The following is a 19,144-nucleotide window of genomic DNA, read 5'->3' as shown; positions in this document are numbered from 1 at the left end:
GCTAGTGGAATAAAGGTTTGGAAAACCACAATGGATAAACAGTTTAATGGATAAACTCTCATGGGAGCCTATTTACCAATCCTCTTCTTCTGGAACTACAAGCATATTGGATCTTTTACTCATTTCACCAGCTCTTCTGGACTACTTACAGAGTCGGTCCGTGGGAGATGATTTGTCAAGTGATCAATTCCCTGCGTATTGCAAGCTTGGATTATCTACTTTAAACAACCCAAATAAAAAACAAAATCTACAGAATAGATACAGAATAAAAGAAGCTGATAGAAAATTCTTCAAAGGGGAAACTGCTTTGACTAATGCAGACATGTGCAATACTTTGTGCAATACAATACAATACATTAACATAGCAAATATGAGAATGTTGACAGTGAAACTCAATATTGGGAATAAACTTAACATCTGGTGGACACAAGATATTTCAAAAATGGTCAGAAATAGGAAGAAAGCCAGGAAAATTTGGAAGAGCGGCTATATGTCAGAAAACTGTACAAAATATAATGTAGCAGCTGCCAAAAGCAAGATAGCCATTAAGATGGCTAAAAGCATGTCCTGGAAAACATTTGTGAACTCAATGAACTGTAACACACCAGCTACTGCAATATAAAAAAATTCAAATCTCTGCAAGGAAAAAGTGATAACACAATATTCAAATTAGTGAGCTCAGACAACACTGTTACAACAGAGAATTCTAACATGTACTCCTTAAGGGCTGGTAGCCCAGTTCCTTGGCTGTTTACAGTTTACAAAAAACAGTGTACAGTGCCATAATGATCGATTTTGAAGCGGTATTTGACAGAGTGGCAAGCAAGTCCATTGTTCTCCAATGCATGAAACTGGGCATCAGAGGTAGAACATTGATATTTCTCTATAATTTTTTGATCAAAAGCAAAATTAAAACTACTGTGAAGGATGTTGAGTCTGAACCAAGGCCAGTGAACAATGGAACACCATGGGGAGCAGTTCTAAGTTCCACATTATTTAATATAATGCTAAATGACATTACATCCAATACTTCAAAAAACATGGATTACATCATATACGCAGATGATTTAACAATATGGTCTTCACAGGAGAACCCAGTACAAGCTGTTCTTGAAGTGCAGCAAGCCATAAACTTTGTGCTCAAGTGAACAACAAAGTGGGATTTAAAGCTATCTGAAGAGAAAACAGAGTCTACAGTTTTTACTACAAGATGCTCCATCAAGAATTTTAAACTAATGATATGCATTAACGGTTACATCCTGCGTTACAATCTAAATCCAAAGATCCTCTGTATCGTTTTAGATTCTAAATTGCTGTGGGGTCCACATATCGTTTATATACAAAGCCAATGCATAGAAAGAATGAATGCTATGAAAGCGGTAGCGAGTACGGTTTGGGGTGCAGATACTGTTACTCTTAGATAGTTTTATCTGACCTACATTAGATCAAAAATGATATATGGATCTGAGGTTTGGGGGTCGCTGCTGCATGTCATCTCAAGAAGTTAGAAGCAATTCAGAACAGCTCTATGAGGATATGTTTGGGATGTCCTAGAACAACCAGCAAACAGTGGATGGAGATTGAACTGACAATTGAACCATTAAAATTGTACATTGGGAGGATGTTCATGACAAAACACATCAAAGTCCAGGCTCTCCCTCAAAAACCATCCACTCCATCATCAAGAAAAAAAACAATTTGGTTTGCAACTCCTTCAATAGTATCATATCAAACATGGAACTCCTATCTACACAAAGTGCACCAGAGGTCTTTCCTATGGTAAGCTTCACTCCTCCATGGTTGACTAAAAATATTAATGTTGAACTAACCATCCCTGGAATAGTAAAAAAAGATGAAGAAATTCCAGAGTTCCTCTTGCAAACAATCTTGGAGAATATCAGCACGTGATATGGATTCCACTGGATTTTCACAGATGGATCAGTCAAAGGTAATAAGGAGAATGCTGGAGCTGCATTCTATGACCAAACAGCTGAACAGAATTTGTGCTACTATCAAGATCTACCTGTAGTACCGAAGCAGAACTGCTTGCATTTAATGGTGCGCTTGTTTACATTCACACCATCTCTGTGACTGATATCTATATTTTAATGACTCTAGATCAGCCCTACAAATAATACAAAAACAGAGGCCAACAAGATTCCATTTCCGCACAGAGGAAATTTATAAAATATTAAGGAGATTATCTGGAAAAACTATCACTTTCCAGTGGATACCTAGTCACTGTGGTGTTCCCGGCAATGTAAGAACTGATCGATTGGCTAACCAATGCAGCAAAACTTCAACCTGGACCCCAAAGACAAACAAACATCTCTTGGTGAGTGTCTATGGGAAGTTAGAAGGAAATGTGGAAGTTGAAGGAATTGTGGATACCTGGATAGTGCGGTGGAGAGTCGGTGCATCTGATTCCTTTTTTAAGATTCAGAAAAAGCTATCTGAAGCATCACTGTACTGAAATTTTGCACATTCAACTGCAACATTTGCTGCTTGCATGAAAACTAGTTACATTATCACCCAGACTTATCTGAATAGGTTTCACTTAGTGAAGTCTCCTTGTTGTTTGGCTTGTAAAGAAGATGAAACCATTGAACACATCCTCCTTTATTGTAAATCAAAAAACTTCACAAAAGATAGGCTGAAAACTTTACATAACTGCAACTCAAACAGAGTTTGAACAGATTTTGACAGCAGAAGATATTGTAAGTCGCCAGAGAAAGTTTATAGGAGACATCAAGCCGTCAGATAGTGATCTAGAAGCTCATATTAAGAAAGAAAGAAGAATTTTAGTTGCAAGAATTTTTGGTTTGAAATGAGAATAGGAGCAATTATTTTCTGCAGTTAGAGTTAGCCCACATTATTCTGTTTGTTATGTTACATTAGTGTTTCTTCTTTGACAAAGTAAGTAGTGGCTGTGAAAGTGAATATGAAGACAGAGGTTATAATTTGACAAAAACTTTAAAAAAAGGAAATGTTATGGGCATATGACTGATGAGATAAAAAAAATACGAGTAGTTGCTCGTATTGTATTGTTATGAGCAATTACTCGTAAGCTCGGACCATACTGTGAATACATGAATGTGTGTATTTTTAAAATATAAAAGCAGGTGAGAGAAAATATATTATTAAAGATTTTTATCCTAGGATCTTACAATGAGCAAAATAAATACTTAGCTCCTTGTTGGGATGTATGCGTTGGATATGTATGTTAGTGTGATTGCGTGTTCCGTTAGTGTGGAGTGGGAGAGAGAGTGCTGGAGTGGGGAGATTGGGCTGGTCGGTGTAGATTGGAAGGGAGTTAGTGAGCGTTGTGGACAAGGGAAGTGTTGAATTCAAGAGCTGTGTGTATGCAAGTGTATAGTCCATTTTCAATAATTACAATCAAATTCATTGTGTTCAGTAAATCATTTTTTTAGTCATTAAATGTCACTCAATTTGTTAAGCAAGGTGTCTTACCATTTCATACCCCAGCATCCGGTAGGAACTAGCCTATTAAAGTCAAATTAAAAAACAAAATAGTGTTACAGTCCGCTATTAGTGCTGAACACTCCTCTTGTAACAGCATATCCTGTAGCATGTCATTGCAATAGGAAGTGTCCTGAAGAAAGCAATATTAACAAGTTCTCTTACAAATACTGAGTTCAAGTTACATAAAAAAGATTCAGTTTATGAAGATGTGTATACTATATGCTATAAGACTTTTATTTCTCGACATGGTATCATACCACATAGAGTTCCAATCATCAGAAAACCTGGGGCTTTAATAGGATCTGCTTCTATTGATAGCCAAGACTAACATTAAAGTCATTTTCACAAATTGTCTGATGGTACCAAATATTTGGTTTGTCAAATCATTGAGAGGTCAAAAATTTCACCGTAATTTAAAAAGACAGTGATAAAATTTATTTTCCGGATAAATTAAAGATTGTAAAAATTCATAAGGTGTACGTCAAGAAAAATCCAGAAAATAAAGTACAGTATGAAATATTTTGCAATATTTAAAAAATTTAATACACCTTTTGCGTATCCAAGAAAATATATCTGTAGCACCTGTGATTTGTTTTGCAGCAAAATAATCTGTACTAAATGATAAAATAAATAAAGCCCTGGATGATGCTAGGACAACAGTGAGTAAACAGGTACATCAGATAGAAATAGCAAAAAAGATGTACTTAAAAAATTTAAAAATAACACAAAAATCCAAAGTTACTGAAGCAGTGACTGTTGATTATTAAAAGATTTTACCAAAACCAAACATAACAACCAATGATGTCTATTATTACACACTTTATCCATCAATGTTGCTGTACTTTATATATACGATTAAAATGTTGCTCATAAAGTTTGTGATGATATTTGTTCAATATTATATCATTTGGTGACAAACATTCTGTCCATGGAGCTTAAAGAAATAGTAATTTTTTGTGATTCATAAGTTGACCAGAATAAGAATTACAATGTTATTAGGTTCCTTCATTACTTGGTGCAAAAATAAAAAAGGTTAGACTACAAAGTAATATTTCTAATAAAAGGCCACTCTTATTTAGATTGTGATAGAGGCATGGCTTTAATTAATTAAAAATCATATGTAGAAATGCCTGAAAACTGGCGAGAAGTTATACGGAATAGTAGAGTTAAGCCATCACTATTTACAGTAATTGACTGTCACTGTGACATGTTTTATAATTGGACAGATTATCTTAAACCATTTTATAAGAAACAAAATCCAGTTCCGGTGAGACACTCATCAGGGTGTTAAAAATTATTAAAGAACAACCACAACTACTCTACTACAGAAATTATTTTAATGGATGTTATAATAATAGTGCAATTAAATTTCACCTTATGAAGAAACAAAAACAACTGCAGCAGCACATTGACAACAAAGTCTACAAAACCTATATCCAACAACGGTTCCTTTTAACGTAGCTAAATATACAGATTTTCAGTTGCTGAAATAATTTCTCACTACTGATGAAGCCAAGAATTTTTACAATGATCTGTTGAAGAAACAGATAGGAATGGAAGAAACAGAAAAGAATGAAGATGATGATGATGTTATGCTGATTACGAACCTGATTGTGAATAAATTATTGTAAAAAGACACTATGTAATTATGTTAATAGTAGTAATAGTAACAACAATAATAAAAAGACCACAAATAATAATAATAAAAGTAACAAAGATATGATTTACTAAAAATATAAAGTGATTTGCTTAATTACTGTAATGTAGTGAGTAATGAAGTTTCAAATTAAAGAAAATTTTGTTTGAAGTTTGCTGCTTTTTATTTACAAATAATATATATATATTTATTTCAATAATGAAGATATGATATTACAGGTAAGCTGCTTATTCATTAATACAGGTAACTATGTTCAATCAAAAATGAGGGTGAAAATGATCAGTCACAACATCAATGTGTAAAATTGATTAAAAAACCATGTTTTGGGTTGGTTATTTACAATACCTAATGGCAGAAACATTGTAGCTGTTGCATAAGCAAACAACATACACGGGGTTTCAAAAATGTAATATATATAAGATTTCCATATGTTGACATGAAATTTTTATTTTCAGTTTGTAAAAAATCCCTTTCAAAGAACTCTTGATTGTTCTTTCCCTTGGCCTTTCAACTGGAAATACACAGGAAAAGGACTAGTGCAGCAAGAGGGTCAACACTTTGTTTAAACATCTATTTAGTTAATATAATTATTAACTAGTAACCAAGTAGAGAGAACAATCAGTTAAGCTACTAACATGTCACAAATTTAAAATCTATATCTTGCATGTGCGTGCTCATACACACACACACACATTTATTTATTTTCTCAAACATACTATATCCACTGTATTGAGTAATATAAAATAAATATATCAAAACCACCAAATACAGTGAAAAAAAATATGCTAAGAACACTTACCTAACTGGAATGCTTTCAAAGTTAAATTACTTTGTCATCCATCTTCAGCAGTTAAAATAGTAAGGTTGTATTTACATAAATGCTGTGTTCTTAACATTTTTTGACTGTATTTGATGGTTTGGATATTATACTTGATTATTTTATATATAAATATATATTATTATCAATAATAAAAAATACACTTACTGTTTCTTTGTTTCTTCTAATGTATGAGCGCTTTTGTAGTGCTAAAATTAAAATAAAAAAGAAGTTTCTTCATCTTCTAGATCAGTTAATTAAATTTTAATTAATTGACTTAATTAAATTTTAATTAACCAACCTAGAAGATGAAACAAACTTCTTTCTATTTTAATTTTAGCAATACGAAAGCGCTCAAGTGTGATTTTTATTATTGGTAATAATTTTTTTATTATACTTCTAGAATGCTCAACTGTAAATTCATTAATATATATATTAAACATAAGAACTTTTATAAAAAATGTAAGAAAATAAATAAAACTCTATACTAAACCAACTAACTGAGTGTAGGTGCTTTAATAAGAGATGGATTCAGGAATGTTATATTTTCTGGAAAACTCTCACGAACAATAAATCTCTTGTCAACCTGGTTGAGCACAGTATCGATGCATCCAAACCAATAAATAACAAGTCCCGGACCAAACCTTAAAAATAACAAAACTAAATATACTAACACATTGAAATATAAACATAATCAAATTCAAGAACTTACAAGTTCTTTGTTAGGAATTAACGTAACTACACCTGTAAGTAAGACACAGGAAAAAGATCTTTCTGTTTTAAAACAAGTCAAAGATTATTTAAGAAATTCAATAGGGCAGGAAATGTCTTTAGCAATGACTGCTATGATTCTACTGATCAATTTTCTGAAATGGAAATCCAAGAACAGAAAATAAAAATTTTTTTGCTAAGGTCAAATAGAAATAGAATCAAATAAAATAAAATTGTACTGCATGGCAACATTAGAATAAAACCCCTTTAATTAATTTTTTTAATAACAGAATTTGATGACAGTTACTGAAAAATAAATTTATGAGAATTCCATTAAGTAACATATTGTATGCGATCAAAAACTCAGAAAATGTATTTTGCCTTAACATCACAAAAGAACTTGGAGCTACCCAGACTACAAACATTATATAACTTCATTAGCAAATTAAAACATAAGAGTGTTTAAGTTCCAATAAAAATAAAAATGTTCATCACTGATGAAACAATGCTACTGCTAGATGTAGCACTATGCAGCAGTATCCTTAAAGAAAAATATTACTTAATGCAATCGAACAGACTACTGATGACAGTCATTTGAACTCTACCGCCTAAGTAGTATCGTCACATGTGTTTTGTAATTGTGATGGTTGACTGAAGTAAGAAAAGAATTTAAATTAAATTTTGAGTCAAATTAAGTAAACATTTACAGATATATCAAATAATGCAACTAGTTTATTATAATCAGTGTTACGCATACACAGCGGTATAAGTGGCTGAAAATTGTTGCATTCAGTTCCTGATGACTGAAGAATTATGTCTGAAGAATTACTTATGCAACCATTTCATTCCGCAGTTAATTTTAAGGAATCATATTTAAGGAATTATATTTAATCATAATAAGGAATTATATTTCCAGTCGTATAATAAGAAATAACTTTCTTTTTTTTAACAAACTGAATCATAACTGATTAAAAAAACAAGGCTGTTTTAGTTGAATGCTAAGACTTCAGTCAGTAAATTACCATTGTAATATTGGTAAATATTTACTTAGATCGAATAATCTTATCAGGACAATTTAATTACTATAGTAACACTGACAACTTTTGCAATATTCTGGGGTTTGCCCAAAATAAATTTCTACCAAATAGACAAATTTACAATAAATGACACTAATTTAAAGTCCACCATAAACTAAATTTTAAATCTATTAAATTAAAATTAATTTTAACAATGATGCATTGTATTAACAACAAAATGTGCCAGTAAAAAATAAGGAAAAAAAGACACTGTAAAAAGATGATTCATTTTTCCTTTACCAAACAATATACTGAATAAAAATTCATAATTAATTCAGGATTTAAAAAAATGCAATCTCATCCACACTCTCCCCAATTTTAACCTAGCTCACATTTTCTCTAAAGTAACATTTAAACTTTATTGAAAGGTAAAAGATTTATTATGAGAGTGTTAAGTCTTTAGAGCTAGGATGGACTGTATTAATTGTTGATGAAAGAATGAGACAATGTTCTTCTAGGTAACTGAATTTAATTCGTAAAAATACTAAATAACAGAAGTCATATTAGACGACGAAATTACATGACCGTGCCAGACGGGACGGTCTGGCACGCAGACCTGCGCTAATAGAAACTGGAGAGCAGCACTAACTGGCTCAAACTAGTTATGAAACAGAGAGAAATAAAAGAAAAAAATCTGCAAATGGAACTTTACAAAATCTTAAAAATGCACTTCAGGCAAAGTAAAATTGGGATTGGATAAGCATATTAACCAAAGAGGAAATTATAGGTTAAGGAAAATAAGTTTTATCCATAGTAACTACAAACATAAAAATATTTTTTGTGGTAACAGCATAATGAAAAAGTTCAAAATTAATTTTTTCTTAGTCCTACAAAACATTTTATTTTAAAATCATGATTTTCATTTTAAACTAAAAAACTATTTTTCCTACGAGCACAAAATGATTTTTTAATTTTAATTTTGTAGTTTTTAACTCCAAATTGTCAATCAACTTACCCTGTCTTGTCAGCTCAACCCAATCTAACAGCTGTTAAAGTCAAAGCAACTGAGCATTTGAAATATTTGAAACTGGTATAAACAAAATAAAGTACAAATCTAATAGATATACATAGAAAGTCCGAAAAGATCCTGAACTAAATTTCTGTAGTCGATACAGGTAGTACCATCTCTTGGATAACCTAGGAACTATGTAGTACGATGTCTGACGAGTGAGTGAACAAAACTTCATCACGTTTCGTCACTCCAGTCTTGAGTTATATTCGGTCACGTACATTGTGTTCATGTGACCTTGTACGAACTTGCGACATGGAACAGAGGAGCACAATAAAAGTTTGTGTTCAACTTCAAAAATCTTTTGTTGAAACTTATTCTATGATACAGCAAGCATTCGGTGATGAAGCCGCATCTCATACTACAACATACACAAGGTGGAAGTGGTTTAAAGACTTTACAGAGTAGTTGGATGATGATGATGATGAACAAAGCAGGAAGTCGTTAACAGCTGTTCACAATAAAGATGTAATGAAAGTGCATGCGCTCCTGTTCAACCTATCTTACCGTTTGGGCCATAGCAGAAGAGCTAAACATCAGTGAGGATGCAGTACTTACAATTCTAACAGAAAAAATGAACCGCCAAAAGGTGTGCTCACATTTTGTACCACACTTCTTGACCGAAGAACAAAAACAGGTGTCTTTTTTGCGCTTAAGACTTCATTGAAACTGCCGATAGAAACCTGAATTTTTTGCAAACAGTTGTAACTGGGAATGAAAGCTGGTGTTTCATGTATGATCCACAAATGAAGCATCAATATGCTGCTTGGTTGAGTCCTGGAGCACAAAGATCGATAAAAGTCAGATACTAAAAATCAAGAGTGAAAACGATGTTGATTGCATTCTTCAACTTAAAGAGCCTGATTCATTATGAATTTGTCCCAACTAATCAAACCGTAAATTCTAAATTCTATTTGAAAGTAATGAAACGTCTGATGTCGCATTCATCGAATCCACCTCGAATACCAGGTCTGGGGAGTTGGACTCTCTTGCACAACAATACCCAGTCACACATGGTAAGTTTTAACACGTTATTACACTGCAAATAAAATCATCATCTTATCCCACCTGCCCTAGTCACCCGACGTGGCTCCAGCATATTATTCTCTGTTCCTGAAACTCAAGTTGAAAATGAAAGGCCGCTTTTTCGATGACATTCCAACCATCCAAAGAGTTTGAACCGAGCAGTTGAAGGCGATCCTACAAAGTAATTTCTCCAGAGCGTTTGAGAGGCTCTAACAGTGCTGCAACAAGTGTACAGAGTCCAAGTAGAGGGCTGATGTTAGTAAATTCGTTTATCTTTAATCTGTATTTTTATTTAATTTAGTTCAGGAACTTTTCAGACATACTATGTATCTATATTAAATAACATCATAAAGGTTACCTGTTCCAGTAGCTTAAAAACTGATTTCTTAAATTCATATTATGTATTTTTTGGTCTGCAAATAAAGCCTTGCTTTCAATCCAATTAACAATGAATCCATTAACTGCAATTGGTGTTTCTAATTTAATATCAGGTGTTTTATCATAACCTCTAGCCCGTAAATTCTTTTCATCTCTAAATGCAAGCCCTAGCTCTTGTAATTTCTTTTTCAATAATTCCTCATATTCATTACCAATACAGCTGTAAACAAAACAAAAATATAAATAAATATATTTAAGAAAAAATCCAGCTTGAGTTTAAAAAATCAAAGACAATAAGGTTTCTGATAAACATTTACACAAATACCACGGAAATAAAACATACTTACAAAATAGTATAACCACAATGAAAGAAACTCTAATCAAGCTGTAATGCATGAAATAAAAAGTATACAATTTCTTTCTAGTTTTCATAACCATTTTTCTGAAACAAATAATATTGTAATTCTTTTCCAAAAGGTTAATTTGGCACTGATTATTACTAACTGATAACAACACAATTGATGATTACTAACTGCAATACAAAATTATTCAAAAACGTAATTTTTCATTAATACAGCCAATTACTTTATCAATATATATACAACCATGGAAGCAGACAACAATAACCAAAACTTGGTTCCATGCATAATTTGGTCACTGCTGTTTACCTTGCAAGGAGTAGAGAATATTCCCTACCTTGATTTTGTACATTACTGAACATTACAAAACCTTTAAACTAAAAGCTTTATAATCCAAAAATTCAGCACAAATATTTATAAACTGATTGCATTATGAAATTCAATTAATAAAAAAAAATAGTTAATTTAATTTAACTTTTACAATATGAAACACGTTAAAAATTTTAAATGAATTAAGAATTTCAAAATTATTTAATTTTTTGTTTAATACATGTATAATAATTTAAATGAAATTTATTTGATATGTATTTCATTTAAATCTAAATTAAGACAATAAAAATTCGATTTGTGTTCCACTAATTATAGATGTATTTATGTTATAAGATTTTTATGTATTTATCTGACCTTAGAGTCAATTTTTACTACTGATAGTCTGGCCAACTGAACTTCATTATCTTTATTACTTATTGTTTCATCACCACATTCAGGAGGATATCAGTCAATCAATTGTGACAACCGTAGCACATTCTTTACTCCAGAGAGCATTTTCAATAACACGCAAGCAACATTTTGACCGCATATCAGATTTAAGAAGCAACCTTTGTTTCAATTAAAGTAATCATATTATTCACCTCAAACATGTTTCAGTTGGCCATCAAATTTTTTATTATTCCCCAAATGAGATCAACTGGGTTTACATCCAGGTGATAAGGAAATAGTCTAAGAACAGAATGATTGTGTTCTAATAAAATGCAGTCATAAGAATAACTTACAACTGGATTGGATGTTTTCATCAACTGAAGTAACTCTGCCTTACGAATATTTTATTTAAAAAAATCAATGTTTAATGTTTTATTTTTTAACCATTCCTGCATTTCTACTAATTATCTGGCCATGGCTGGGATTTTTTCTATTTTTCAAATAAAATATTTTATTCTATTTGAATAAAACTTATTAAAAACTTATTTTTGAGGTTCTGCTAATCATATTTTCATGGTAATCACCTGATTTTGAGCAAGTTAGGTCCAGGTTAGTTTTGTAGGAATTAAATTTTGTTGGGTTAAATTGTAGGAAAACCATTTTTTCCATCTCCTTGAATGATGAAAATTTTTCACCTTCAGAAACTGATGTCAAACAATTTTAATTAACAATCACTCCCTCATTGTTTCAGTCCTCCAACAATTTTTCGGTTTAATGTGAAGTCAAAATGTTATTTTCATCCATATAAATTATATCTAGATGAATATATTATATTTATTTCTTTATAGAATTTTTTGATGGATTTCAAAAAATTCTTTCATCTTCTCTCTCAAGCAACTATTTTCTATCACTGGTTGCTGTCCATTTAAACCCTAAATCATTTATTATATAATCCCTAAACTTGTTTCTCTCTCTTGCCATATTAGATTTATTTTGTAACGTCTTTAAATTAAACATTGCTTTTTCAGTCAACTAAAAATCCGTGTATAATTCTCCTAACAATCAAAGAATTAAAACCGTCAACCATTATTACTGGTTTTTCTTTCTTGCAATTTTTATCTAGATTATTAAAACCTGACTACCGCTCTTTATCTGAAAATTTGTCTTTAGACTTTTCCTTCCTCCTTTATGCATGTAGTGGGACTAAGGATAAATAACTAATAACTTTACTGCAATAAAGCTGAAATTGCTATAATGGAATAAGGAAATTGTCATCTGATATTAAGCAATATCATCTCAATGATATAGTGATAGAGAACAGAAGACAGAAGATTGAAAGTGTGAGGTTGACAAGATAATGGGCAACTCTCAAATGAACTAATGCATCATATTTTACACATCCAAAAACTGTTAGCAAGATGGGTACCATGTTTGTTCACAATTAATCAAAAGCATAAACAAGTAAATATTTATAAGCACGGTTTGGGGCTTTTTCAACATAATCTAGTAGTTTTTGAGAGAATTTCTGGAGAATGGTAAAACCATAACTAGACAAAGTTACACATCTTTATGGATTGTCTAAGCAAGGAAATAACAAAAATATGATCATGTTATGAAAAAAAAATCAAAACAATGGACCAGCTCACTCTTCTGCGATTATAATAGTAAAATTGTCTGAATTTGCTACAAAATTCTTCCACAACCCCTTCTACTCACCAGAATTAACATATTCGGACAATTATTTTTTCCAAATATAAAGAAGTGGCTTGCTGGAAAGAGATTTATGTGAAATGATGAAGTTATTAGTGAAACATCTGATTATTTTGAAAATCTGGATAAATCATACTACAGGAATGGGATAAAAAACTTGTCCATAAACTTTTCCAAGTTGAAAATAATTATGCTAATGTAAAAGGTATTTTTCTAAAAAAGTGTTTTGTCTATTTTTTGAAGTGTCTTGATCATTTTTTTTAAAATAAAGTTTTGTTCCTTTGTGGATCCCCATTGTACAGAGTAAAAGGAACAGAGGGAGGCAATGACTGAAGAATATGTAAAACAGATAACTGACAAAATCTTTATATTTGAGATTTTTTTATATAGCATACTTATATGTTAAGATTAGAAGATTAGTGCAAAACAGAGAAAAGAATTGCATTAAATCACATTAAATGACAGTTGACCTAACAAAGATGTTTAATGTTGCTTATAAAAACTCCTCAATAGATAATAAACAAAAACATGAAAAACTAACATGTATTCACTTGTTTTGAAAACTAAAAACAAAATATCTTAAAATTTTCAAAATCATTCACTTTTTATTATTTAAAATATTGTAACAAGTCCAGAATAGTGGGCCTGAGAAACGGATTCCTACAAATTATGAAAGTAGTAGCAAATATAATAATAGGAGGAATCCAGAAAGGGACAAAAACGAAAACCCTTTTTGTAAAGGATAGGTCCGTTTGACAATCATCCTTTGTTACACTGCTTACTAACATACAATAAACATCTGTTGTATGGAAAAAAGAGGCCAGGTTTGGAATTCATGGGAACAAAATCCTTGGTCAACTGTTCTCATGCTTCGACTTGGATTCAATCCGACAGGTAAAGAGAGTAGCAGTATAAATAGCCACGAAGACTAGCTAAAAGAGAGTTCTATTAGAACCAGTCTGCGTTATGGCATCCCCACAAGGGTAGTTCTGCAAGGAGTTCAGTGAGAAGAGGCTGCAAGTTGTGTGGGTTAGGCAGAGTTCTGGGAACTAGTCCAGTGAGACGTTACAACAATAATCCAGTGAGGAGAGTCACACTTGTGAATCTCCAAGACGAGAGTGCAAGATGTCAGTCCAGCGGGTCTTGAATCCAATTCAGTACGAGTAAGATGACGCCACGAGTAATTCCAGTAAACCAGAAATACTATCGGCGAATTACAGTAAAACTATAAGTGTATAAGTGCAACAAATAATGCAATAGACTTCATTCATAAACTGTTAGGGTAGATAGCAAAGTATCTGCAAGTGAACATTATGCGATTATTTGTTAATACAAGACTAGTGATTAAAAAGGGTTAAGACTAGCAGTTTCTTTTGTTAATGGATCTAGTTTTCTATTTGTCTACCTAGAATAAATTCTGAATGATTATTTATTTTGAACTCTATCTTGTGTGTAATCTGTATTTATTATTTACTAATGACATTTATCACTATTTGAGTGTAATATTTTGATTGTTATATCTGTTGATTACACCCTGTTTTTATGTCATACATACTGTTTTGATTATGTATTATGTCATGTACTTTGTTATGTATTTTTATGTTTGATTTACTTATCAATAAGTTATTAATAATAAAAAAAACTTTCACCATAGAAATTATCCAGTCACAGAAGCACTTTATATCAGGTCTTAAGAAAGTCAATGAAACACACGATCAACTTCTTGGAACTAAAATATGTCACAACATACATTGCCATTAATTAGAAAATTATATTGTTTGATGTAACAATTACATCAGCAATATAATAATTAGAAAGGGAAAGAGATTCCTCAACTAAAGAAAGCAGTGTAGAGTCTGAACATATAACCCCAGCAGTAAACTGTATAAATGAATAGTAATTGGAATTATTACAGCCCTATAAACTTATGGGGTGATGTAGATAAAATGAGTAAAATAAGACAGACACCTCTCTTAAATTAAATTTTAAATTATAATTAGTAAAATAAAATGTAAAAGGCAAGATATTTATAAGAGGAAAATATGGATGGAGTTTAATCTTTTATGGACATGAGCTGTTTTAATAAGAGCTTATGAACCAAATGTTGATGCTAACTAGCAGATTAAACAAGATTTTTGCCCTCTCCTATGTAAATTCAAGAAAAAGTAGTTGATCCTTGAGGATTTAATGAAAGAAGTGGATGTTACAGCAACAGAATTGAGAGTACAGAGAGAGATTTAAGTACAGAGATATTTATAAATAAAAATGTAGATTTTAAATAGACATGTCACTAGAAATTTGGAATGATAATTTTCCCACCACATAACTATTTACCCACTATCTTAATTAAAGCATCAGTACAAAAGAACAACAAAGATTTAATAAAGTATGCTCAAAATTAAATAATGAAAACAAATATAATTATAAAATACATACTTTTTAATTGTGTCAGAAACAGGTCCATATTGATCATCATGTATAGTACTCTGAAACAATTTAAAATAATGTGTAAAGTAGACATAATATTATCAATAACCATGCAGCAATAATGGTACACACATACAGTAAATAAATAATTAAACACTATATATTTATGAAATCAAAATTCCAGAGTTGTTTGTACATATCCAAGTAGTTTTAGTTTGACCAATGGGTTTGTAATTATATATATATATGTGTATGTATGTGTGTGTGTGTGTTGTGTGTGTATATATATATGTATGTGTATGTGTGTATGTGTGTTATGATAATACACAGGACCACATACACCATATACCATATACACATGCACCAAATTTGATTAATTTGGTGCATTTACTGGTGAATTTAATTAATCACCTCCAACGATGGAGAATAACATACATAATTTGTATATTTAACATTAATTAAACAAGGATAGAAAGCAAAGTGAGCATAGGTTATGTTTGATTAGGTTATCTTGATACATGTATGATTTATCAGTATACAGAATCAACATAATCTAACTACACATAACCTATGCTTGCTTCACTTGCTAACCTCAATTAATGACAGTAATGTTTTGATTATTTAAATAATATATTCAGTAATTACTGCTTATAGTTGAGTTATTTTAATATGTAAAATATGGTAATATGGAGAATAAGTAAATTGACCGGTACATTTAATCAATTGCTATATATTTATTACATTTTTTTAACATTTGAGGCGATCAATCAAATTTACCACTAATTATGCATAATCAGATTTACTGTAACGCATGCACACACATACACACAAGTAAAGAAGATTACTTAACAGAAAAATCCTCAATCAGCATATGCACTATGATTAATGAAAAATATAATCCCACTTATAGTTTCAGTAACACATGTAAAGCACGTCATCTTCTAAACACCCAGAAAGAATGGGTTATCCACCCACCATTCAAGCCAATAGATTCTTAAACCTTTCTTTTATTTTTGTTTTTATGTTGCTCAGATCACATACATATTATTATTTACATCATATCTAATTACATCACATAATAAACAAGAAAATGGTAAATCTATGCATAAACAGATGACATTAAATGAAATAAATACAAGAAAATGTGAAAATCAAAACAGTATGGTTCTAAGATTTCTCAAATTCTTCTTTAAAATAGTAATTACACAACAGGCATATTCTTACAGAAAATATCATTTAAGAAAAAAATAACGGCACAATACCCCAGCAGCTGAACATATATGGTATTGTACTAACAATAACCATAATTTTAGGAGATTCATAGCAAAGAAGTTACTGACTGAAAAATTGCCTTTAATTTAAAGTATACACGTATCAAAAAATTTTCTTTTAAGACGATGAAACTTTTACACTACATTAGACCATTTTGAAGAACTAGATCCTTTACCTTCCATCACCTTAAAATAATATCCTAAGTTTCTAAAATATTTCTTTCCTCAGCAGAATAATGAAAACAAATGCTTAAATAAACTGATTTTAAAAATGCATATCCTTGTAATAACATAAGATAAATTATATCAATAAATATCCAATTTCCAATTAAAATGTGATTAAACAAATTTTTTTTGTAAAACAAAATTTTAAGGAAAATTATCAAGATGAATTTTTAAAAAATTGCTGTCAATCTAATGCAAACTGTTGTATAAAATTAAATTACATGAAATATTAGAAAAAGTAATAAAATTTTACACATAAAACTTCGAAAATTGAATTCTATAATTTCTGTTCTTTTTAAATAGTTTTGCTTTGCAAATAAACAAAAAATTGTTTCACAGAATTACAAATCATTAGATTAAAAGGACCTTAAAAAAACACTCGTACACACTTACCAGATAAATTTCAATGGCAAGATCTCTGTCTTTTATTAGTGTAGTATCTTTTAACATCTGTGAAATAAACGTTTTGTTTGGAATTTCTAAAGAAGAAGTAAACAAAAACAAGATTACATAAAATTTTAACACAGATATAAAATTACACAAAACATTTAATGCAGGATAGGCTTATTAAAGTATCCATAACATTATTTTTTTAAAAAAAACAGGTACATTAAAAATTCTCAATTTTTTCAAACAACATTAATTTCACGTTCATTTTTTAACCAACGTACAAAATCTGTACAGTGTACAAATTTGACACTGTATAACCTGAACTATTTGAAGACAGAAATTTTGAAAAAAAAGGATATAATACAGGTTTTATCAACACACAGCTGTTGCAATTTTTGAAGAAACAAGAATGTGATGCCATCCTTATTGTAACAATCTGAAACTATGAAACGTGCAAATTCCTCAAATGTTTTAAAAGCTACTTCATACATTACATTCAGTTAAAAAAAAAAAAATGCAAATAATCAATATATAATGTTTTAAAAAAAAAAATACCAAACTTTTGTAATATCATGTCAACCAATGAATAATGTTTTCCAAGAGTGGTGCTGGCGCTCCTAGCGGATGCTTTTGGAAACACAACACTGTTTGGTAGATAATGCTACTACTGTTAGTTTTCACACTTTGTAGTAAATACATATAAAATAAAATAAAGTTAACCTCGCATAGTAACTGGATGCATACTCATTCATCTGGTGTGAGAAGACCAGAGTAGCGGGAGAACACTGTGTAGTGGGGAGACAATCACGTTGTAGTACAGCTGACTGCGGTTAATGTTTAATACATATAGGTTGAGGAAGCAACTCTTGATATAAATTAAACAGTATCTTATTTCTTACATTAAAAAATATTTTTCAATACATTTTAACAGTATTTTTCAATACTACGTTTTCAACGTTTTTTTTAATATTATGTTTTTAAATAGTATTTTTTAATGCAGTATTTTTCAGTATTTTAGTTATGCCTCAACCAAGATCTGATCACCAACTAGAGCCAAGTATAGCTTTAAGAAATCAGAGTAAGCGCTTAATAATGAATCTATTCCAAACATTTCATTAGAAAATCCAAATAAGTCATGTTCAGATTTGTCGCCAATCAGTGCGAAATACCAGCTGACTCATTAATAAAGGTTTTGACATAATCAAAAAAATTAAGAGAAAACAAAACTTGTAATATACCCAATAAAACTTGCACACAAGTGCAAAAAACTGAACATAGATGATTTCCAAAACAGTGCATTACACAACGTAATTCATAATTTTCATAAAAATTACAATTCATTAAAAAAAATTCTGAATATTTTAAAAAAAGAACACCCGGAATTAATTCAATTTTTCGGCTTCAATTTTAGTGGTGAAACATTGAGAAAAATTTTGTTGAATATGGATTTCAACTGGAAAAGGACAGACAGCAACAGATAAATTTTAATAGAAAATCATGATATACGCTTTAAATTTACAATCTATTTAAAAAGAAACATGAGTACAGACAGGAAGGAAGGCCAATTGTTATTTCTGAGGAATTGTATGTTCATTCCACACATGTGCAAAGCAAAGCCTGGACTGCTCCTGCAACGGCTATTAAAAAAAAAAAAACCATTAATAAAGCAATGAGACTAATAATAGTTCACACAGGCAATGAGACTACTGGTATTCCTAATGTACTTTTAATTTTTAAATAGAGTGCTAAGTCAAGGGATCATAAAGACAAAATCAACACTGAAAATTATGAAAAATGAGTGAAAAATCAATTCATACCAAATCTTCCACAACATTCAGTCTTAGTAATTGATAATTCTCTTACCATAACAAAATGTTGTACCCAAATCCAAATTCTAATAGTAGAA

General features: G+C 30.7%; 1 protein-coding gene across 2 annotated transcripts in view; it reads right to left on the bottom strand.

The window, feature by feature from the left end:
- The window catches only part of LOC142325596 (CDAN1-interacting nuclease 1), a 42,034-nt gene that overhangs the window by 2,563 nt on the left and 20,327 nt on the right, over positions 1–19,144 (bottom strand). For both annotated transcript variants that reach the window (XM_075367537.1, XM_075367536.1), the window contains exons 4-7: positions 17,242–17,327; positions 15,362–15,411; positions 10,138–10,377; positions 6,459–6,601 (exon numbers count right to left, since the gene is read on the bottom strand). In XM_075367537.1, coding sequence (XP_075223652.1) covers positions 6,459–6,601; positions 10,138–10,377; positions 15,362–15,411; positions 17,242–17,327 — 519 coding nt within the window. The remainder of the gene's footprint in view (positions 1–6,458; positions 6,602–10,137; positions 10,378–15,361; positions 15,412–17,241; positions 17,328–19,144) is intronic.

The sequence above is a fragment of the Lycorma delicatula genome, chromosome 5, assembly GCF_047948215.1.
Source record: "Lycorma delicatula isolate Av1 chromosome 5, ASM4794821v1, whole genome shotgun sequence".
Taxonomy (NCBI): domain Eukaryota; kingdom Metazoa; phylum Arthropoda; class Insecta; order Hemiptera; family Fulgoridae; genus Lycorma; species Lycorma delicatula.
The sequence above is the reverse complement of the archived record's forward strand: the minus strand, read 5'-3'. Positions and strand labels throughout refer to the sequence as shown.